We start from the raw sequence: 7706 nt of genomic DNA, 5'->3' as shown, positions 1-7706 counted from the left end.
CGCCTTCCTTATCTCTGCTCCATAGATTTAAAAAAGCTTGTTGGTTTATGTTTAAATGTTTCACACATACAGTATACTAAAAATTACTGTACACAGTATTATGAAAATATACACACTTTATACATATTATATATGTATATGCTCCAACCACCATAGGACCAGAGCAGACTGTATTCTTTAAACATGTTCAGAACATATATAACAAGTTCATGTTCTTACTGATCAGCTTGTTGGTGTTCAGGTAGAGATTAAAGCTCATTTCCTCATCGCCTTTACGATGTCATGGCCAGTTTTTCACGGTCAATGTTTGCTTGGACTTTCTCAACCCAGTAGTGATCTTGCAAAACACCATAGCCATGAAACACAACATAAAAAACACATTTCTGACCGTAATATGTTAATATTCTCACTTATTATCTCAATGTGATCATATTCAAATACTGAAAATAATGTTTTTTTTATTATTATACTTATCAAGTGGTGCATAGCTCATGATATTTCAAGTCAAGAGTCAAGAGGCTTTTAGTAGGATAACCTGATCAGTCTTCTGGCCGAAGGTTTGTGGACCCGGACCATCACACCTATATGTGCTTGTTGAATGTCCCAGTCCAGATTTAGTCCTCCTTTGTGCTATTTATAAGCTCCACGCTTCTGGGAAAGCTTTCCACTAGAATTTCCAGTGTATCGTTGTGGATTTGTGTTCATTCAGCCACAAGAGCATTAATGAGAACAGGGACCAATGTTACGTGAGAAGCTGTTCACATTCATCCCCTACATCAGCGGTGTCCAATCTTATCCGGAAAGGGCCGGTGTGGGTGCAGGTTTTCATTCCAACCAAGCAGAAGCCACACCAGAGTCTACTGAAAGCTAAGAACAGCTGACTAAACAGGTGGCATCAGGTGTGGCTTCTGCTTGGTTGGAATAATAACCTGCACCCACACCAGCCCTTTGTGGATGAGATTGGACACCGCTGATTACCGCTGGACCACCACTAATTACATACTGTCTGGGTTGAGGTTAGAGCTCTGTGTAGGCCAGTTGAGATCTCACAACAGAGGAAGATCTCCAGTGTAACAGAGACAAATTCTATTTGTCACATACAAATATGACACGCAGAGAAATGCATTAAGTTTTCACATATCCCAGGTTATTATGAGCCTGGTGACACGTTGGTGTCTCAGCAGCTTGTGGGTTCGAACCCCCGACCTTCTGATCAGGAACCCGAAGCCTTAACCTCGGAACCATCACGATTTGGCAGATTAATCGAAGTGAATGGAAATAACTTGGAAGAACAATTGTGTGCTTTTAGACATGTTTTCATCTCTAACGTTTCATGTCATACAATAAACTTATTAGCTACTGGACATCACTCAGTATTTTGAGATAAAGCGTTTTTTTTCTTTAATCAAGAGATCAGAATTTCCACCTTTAAGCCGACACGTGAGTATTTTTATAGTTAAATCCGTAATGCAGATAAATTTGTACCAAACTGAAACGTGTTGTAAATGACACGTGACCATGTTTGTGCCCTCGCCTAGAGTTTGACGGTCTCGTGATGCTTTCTTGTGTTCTAATTGGCTACATCGGTTGAAGAACCCGTCGCCCATTGGCTATAGAGGCGTGACGTTATGTTCGCTGATTGGCTCATACTTGGCCACGAGCAGCTCCTATGTGAAGCAGTTGAACCCGGACGGTTAGCCGTGTAGGGACGTTAGCAGACGGCTACATTCTAAAGTGTCGGAACCGGAGCTAGCTTAGCTTTAGCCAGCAGCATGGGGGAAGAAATGGGGAAGAACACGTCAGTAAAGACCGGTGTGAAGGCGGACAATGACAGCCACGTACCTCAGGAGGACGTTGACGTGACATATTACACGTGTGAGGAGGTTCAAGCTCACAATGCGAGCAACGGCGCGTGGATCATTATCCATGACAAAGTTTATGATATTACGAGTTTTCTCGAAGAGGTGAGAGATTACGTCTGTACATGAACGTGTTTATTAGGTGATGCACTAACGACACGTTATTACATCTTACTTTAAATGTTAGCTGAGCTGTTACAGTGTGACCAGGCCTCCATTAATAACGCGTTATGAGCTGTAAATAATTAGGGATAGATAGAGTGAGTGTGTGAGTGAGTGTGTGAGTGAGTGTGTGAGTGAGTGAGTCAGTGTATGAGTGAGTGAGTCAGTGTATGAGTGAGTGAGTCAGTGAGTGAGTGAGTGAGTGAGTCAGTGTATGAGTGAGTGAGTCAGTGTATGAGTCAGTGAGTGAGTGAGTGAGTCAGTGAGTGAGTGAGTGAGTCAGTGTATGAGTGAGTGAGTCAGTGAGTGAGTGAGTCAGTGAGTGAGTGAGTCAGTGTATGAGTGAGTGAGTCAGTGAGTGAGTGGGTGTATGTGTGAGTGAGTGAGCGAGTCAGTGTGCCAGTGTGTGTGTGAGCGAGTCAGTGTGCCAGTGTGTGAGCGAGTCAGCCAGAGTATGAGCAAGTGAGCCAGATTTAATTTTACATAAAATTTACATACAATTGTTTATACAAGTTTTTTAAAAATCCAGAATGGTCTGTCTAGCTGTTAATCTCTCTCTCTATCTCTCTCTCTCTCTCTCTCTCTCACACACACACACACACACACACACACACCATTTTTAACATGACATTTTTATTTGCCTTTATCCCTAATGAGAAGTCTGAGGTGACTGTAGCAAGGAGAAACTCCTTCAGAAACCTTGAGAGGAACCAGATTCAGAAGAGGACCTCATCCTCACCTGGGTGACGCCAGAGTGTGTGATTATAAATGATTATAAACACGGAGAGGGATTTTAAATGATTATACACACCAGAGAGTGGGATTATAAATGATTATAAACACCAGAGAGTGGGATTTTAAATGATTATACACACCAGAGAGTGGGATTATAAATGATTATAAACACCAGAGAGTTTGATTATAAATGATTATAAACACCAGAGAGTGGGATTATAAATGATTATAAACACCAGAGAGTGGGATTATAAATGATTATAAACACAGAGTGTGTGTTTATGAATGCTTATAAACACCAGAGTGTGTGATAATGAATGCTTAAAAAACACCAGAGAGTGGGATTATAAATGATTATAAACACAGAGTGTGTGATTATGAATGCTTATAAACATAGAGAATGTGATTATAAAAACCGAGATTGGGATTATAAATGATTATAAACACAGAAAGTGAGATTATAAACGATTATAAACGATTATAAACACAGAGAGTGGGATTATAAACATTTATAAACACCGAGAGTGGGATTATGAATGATTATAAACACAGACAGTTGCAGATTTTCCTTTAAGATGATAGAATGATTTATAATATCGTTTTCAGCGTTAATTTTTCTAGATAAACTGGATCTAGTTGAGTGTATTTGTGGGACATTATGTGTACATCACTATAATCATAACACATCGTGTATTAGAAGAAAGAATGTCTTTGAGAGTCATAAGATGCTATTTTTCTTCTGTCCTTCGACGTAATTCACAGGCGTTTAACAGGACGTATGCTGATGTCTACACCAGGGACAGGGTCTCATTACAGTTTAGTGAAGTTCAGGAAGAGGACTGAGATGTAATGTCTTTGTTACAGCATCCTGGAGGTGAAGAAGTGCTCCTGGAGCAGGCAGGTTCGGACGCTACAGAGTGCTTCGAGGACGTCGGCCATTCCACAGACGCCAGAGAGATGCTTCAGCAGTACTACATCGGGGAGCTGCACGAGGTACTGAAACATCCACACATTTAGACAACACAATCACACAACAGCTCTGTTATTGTTGTGATCGACCCACTCTTGTTTGTTTGTTTGTTTGTTTGTTTATTGTGCTGTTTTTTTTGTTGTTGCAGGATGACAGAAAGAAAGCGACCAATAAGGTAACAGAACCCTTCTGTTCTCCTGCTGATCGTCTTGTTGATCTTTATCTCAGTGTTGTACACTACAAGAGACTGTGTGTGTGTGTGTGTGTGTGTGTGTGTGTGTGTGTGTGTGTGTGTGTGTGTGTGTGGAGCTTTCAGATATGAGGATAAATCAAAACAAGGCTTTAGATCGTTATTTGCTTCTGTGTCTCATCAGTGTTGATTTTCTCAGCTGGTCTTTAATTTTCTTTCTAGGATGTTTATATTACAACCTCTAAAGAGTCCAGGTGAGATCTCTCTCTCTCTCTCTCTCTCTCTCTCTCTCTGTCTCTCTCTCTCTCTCTCTCTCTCTCTCTCTCTCTCTCTCTCTCTCTCTGTCTTTCTCTTGTGGTCTCTCTCTTTCATTCTCTGTCTCTCTCTCTCTCTGTCTCTTTTTCACTCTCTCTCTCACTCTCTCTTTCTCTCTCTCTCTCTCTCACATGGTCTCTCTTTCATTCTCTCTGTCTCTTTTTCACTCTCTCTCTCTCTCTCTGTCTCTCTCTTGTGGTCTCTCTCTTTCATTCTCTCTCTCTCTCTCTCTCTGTGTCTCTCTCTCTGTGTGTGTCTCTTTCTGTGTCTGTCTTTCACACACTCTCTCTCACGGTCTCTCTTTCAAACACACTCGCTCTCTCTCTCTTTCATTCTCTTTCACTCCCTCTCTCTCTCTGTCTCTCTCTTTCACACACACTTTCTCTCTCTCTCTCTCTCCCCCAACACTATATCTATTTCTCTGTCTCTTTCTGTTCATGTTTTCTCTCATCATCTTTCCTGTCTCACCCCATCTCTCTCGTCCATACCCCTCGCCTCTCTCTCTTTCTCTCTCTCTATCTCTCTCTCTCGCAGTCTCTCTCTCACACACACACACACACACACACACTCGGTCTCTCTTTCATTCTCTCTCTTTCTCACTCACTCACTTTCACATACACTCTCTCGCTCCCTCTCTATCTTTCTCACTCTCTCTCTTTCACATACACTCTCTCTCACTCCCTCTCTCTCATTCTCTCTCTCTCTCACACACACTCCTCTCTCTCTCTCTCTCTTTCTTTGTCTTTCCACTTCTCACTCCCCCCTCCCATATCTCTCTCCCAGTCTGTCTCTCATCACTGTGTTGTTATTTTACAGTTCATGGAGCACTTGGCTGATTCCTGCTGTGGCGGTGGCTCTTGTAGGCTTTATGTACCGTTATTACATGTTAGAGCACAAATCATCTTGAGCACTCGGCAGCTCCTGGATTCCCAAAATCATCTCAGCAGAGTGAAAGAAGATCTCACACCAGTAACTGATCTGGTTTTGGATGAGGGTCCAGGACCAGTGCAACATGTCTCTCTCTCTCTCTTTCATCCAGAGGCCTTGGACTTTCTCTCACTCTCTCTCTCTCTCTCTCTCTCTCTCTCTCTCTCTCTCTCTCTCTCTCTCTCTCTCTCTCTCTCTCTCTCTCTCCACCCCACTACACACACACACACACACACACACACACACACAGGCACTGCCCATCTCTTGCCATTGACTTTACCAGGAACATGAGGGATCACAGAATTACATGTTCTTGTCTTTTTTTCTTTCTTTTTGTTGTTGTTTGTTGTTTTTTTTTTTTTTTATCTATCTTTCTATCTAGATAAGATTCTATATTGTCTATTAGGAGAAGGATTCATACAGGATGAGCTTAGAACCAAGCATCGTTTTGGAACGACTCCTTTTCAGATTCACTGCCTTGATATTTCAGCACTGAATAGGAACGTTGTGTGTGTGTGTGTGTGTGTGTGTGTGTGTGTGTGTGTGTGTGTGTGTGTGTGTGTGTGTGTGTGCTCCACCTTCTGTTCCTCATTTTCATCCTCTTTTTGCTCTGATTGTGTTATTCAATATAATGCAGCTAAAGTAAAAAAAAAAAAAAAACACTTTAATATTAAAATACTACTTTATATATTATAATAAAACTTTTAATATTCCCTTAATAACGTACGATTATTTACTGCATTAGTGAGCTGACGTTATTTAACCCTCATGCCTTCTGCTTCATCACTTCATGATAAATAAAAATGATCTTTATTTGTACGCAGCCTTTTATATCGGTTTGTTTTGCCCTCGAGCACAAAAGTGTGTAGTTTTATTTCGGTCTTCAAAATTCTCTCCTCTGCGACAAAGACACGATTTAAACGATTCTACGTTAGAGTCGTGCGACACAAAAGGATCGGTCGAGATCACAAAAGTGCATCTAATTTATCACAATGTCAGTATTTTAGCATCAGATCGTCGACCCTGTGACCGAACATCTACTGAACATCTGCTGAACATCTGCATCGAGCGACAAACACAGTGATCGGAATCAGACCTCCAGGCGTCTTAAAGATCTCACTTTTCTCCATGCACTTAATTTTAGCCAGCGTAAGTGTCCGTGTTTAATCAGCTTCCCGCTTCCTCTGCAAATCCTTCTCTAAATCACGTCTCCTTAATCGATTTAACCCTTTCATCTATTATTTCATTTTATTCATATTCAAAAAACATTTTTGAACTAAAAATGTCTTGACGTATAATATCGCATAAACATGAAATATTAAAAGGAGACGCTGTACGTCTGTCCGAGAGGTGCGTGTCGGCATGACTTCGTTAAGGGTTAACGAACGTTAATAAACTAATGCAGTACCTTGTTTTCAGGGAACCTTTGTGTAAAGTGTTCATTTATCTCACGCTGGACACGAAACCACCCTGGTTTTAACGTTGACAATGTTAGTTCCGTTCCTGACTGTAAATACAAACACAAATTCGAATAGATTTGCATACATTAGCATAATCACCCCGTTCCGTGTTGGGTAACGTTTAGTCTCACGACGAACCGCACAGACTCGTTAACGGATTTATTTTTACTCCCGACGACGGAAAAGACGTCCGATGACGAACATGTCGAATGTTTAGAGTTAGATTTTTTTAAAATCACCGATGAACATAATGATTAAGTCACGAGTGTGTGAATGTTAACGTTAATGTTAGAACACATTGTTATATTTCTCTCTCTTTCATTCATTACACATTTTCTCTTATAAAAGGTCTGATGTTTCTACGTGGACTGCGTGTGAAGGTGTGATGAGGTTAAGGCTCCACCCGATAGGTTGTTTGGTTTGGTTTATTCGTACATCTGTTAAACAGATATGTCAGAGTATTTTAAAGAGCATTTTAGTACTTGAACTGTCCAGCTGTCCATGCATTTTCCATTCATGTGTTGAATATTCTATGCATTTGTGTGTGTGTGTGTGTGTGTTTGTTTTCTCTCTGCACTTGTAATCCGTATCTCTGGCTCCTCTTCCATGTAACCCGTGCAGCAGACCTGCAATTCCTCTTCATGCAAAACTCACGTGTTTGAACTGATTCCACTTTATGTTGTGTATCGGTGCGTCTGCACAACGTGTACGTCGCTTTACATCCAGTGTGGCGTTTGTTGGGAGTAAAATGAGATCGAACCAGTTTGTAATCATTGTTGTAGTGTAATTTATGCTCAGATTATAGACTATTAAAAAAATACATTCCCACCTGATGTCCTGTGTGTTACATCATCATCATCATCATCATCATCATCATCATCATCATAATGACCATAAAATAAGTCATCATTTTCTTGGAGTGTTTTATTCCTTTTTTTTTTTTTTTAATAAATAGCACATTTTATTCATGTATAATTATATTTAATGCTGTGTGATGTTTTTTTAAATAAGTTCATTTCTCACAATGCAGTTTTTATACTGTTTTCTCTTATTTTTTTATTTTTTTTATTTTTTTTTTTTGTAATCAT

At 40.4% G+C, this 7706-nt stretch overlaps 1 protein-coding gene across 1 annotated transcript; it reads left to right on the top strand.

Moving 5' to 3' along the window:
- The first annotated feature begins 1658 nt into the window (after positions 1-1658).
- LOC113663269 (cytochrome b5) lies at positions 1659-7446 on the top strand. Its single transcript, XM_027178489.2, has 5 exons — positions 1659-1964; positions 3621-3749; positions 3875-3901; positions 4139-4170; positions 5048-7446. The coding sequence occupies exons 1-5, from the start codon at positions 1773-1775 to the stop codon at positions 5136-5138; spliced, it is 471 nt and encodes a 156-aa protein (XP_027034290.1). The 5' UTR covers positions 1659-1772; the 3' UTR covers positions 5139-7446.
- Positions 7447-7706: the final 260 nt, after the last annotated feature.

Source organism: Tachysurus fulvidraco, chromosome 2, assembly GCF_022655615.1.
Source record: "Tachysurus fulvidraco isolate hzauxx_2018 chromosome 2, HZAU_PFXX_2.0, whole genome shotgun sequence".
NCBI lineage: Eukaryota > Metazoa > Chordata > Actinopteri > Siluriformes > Bagridae > Tachysurus > Tachysurus fulvidraco.
This window is presented reverse-complemented; position numbering and strand designations above follow the sequence as displayed.

Bases quoted from the DNA above. Each gene is read 5' to 3' on its own strand.
- LOC113663269 (XM_027178489.2), top strand. From the start codon at position 1,773: ATGGGGGAAGAAATGGGGAAGAACACGTCAGTAAAGACCGGTGTGAAG. The intron at 1,965-3,620 runs GTGAGAGATTAC...TCTTTGTTACAG, and splicing joins TTACGAGTTTTCTCGAAGAG to CATCCTGGAGGTGAAGAAGT. The intron at 3,750-3,874 runs GTACTGAAACAT...TTGTTGTTGCAG, and splicing joins ACATCGGGGAGCTGCACGAG to GATGACAGAAAGAAAGCGAC.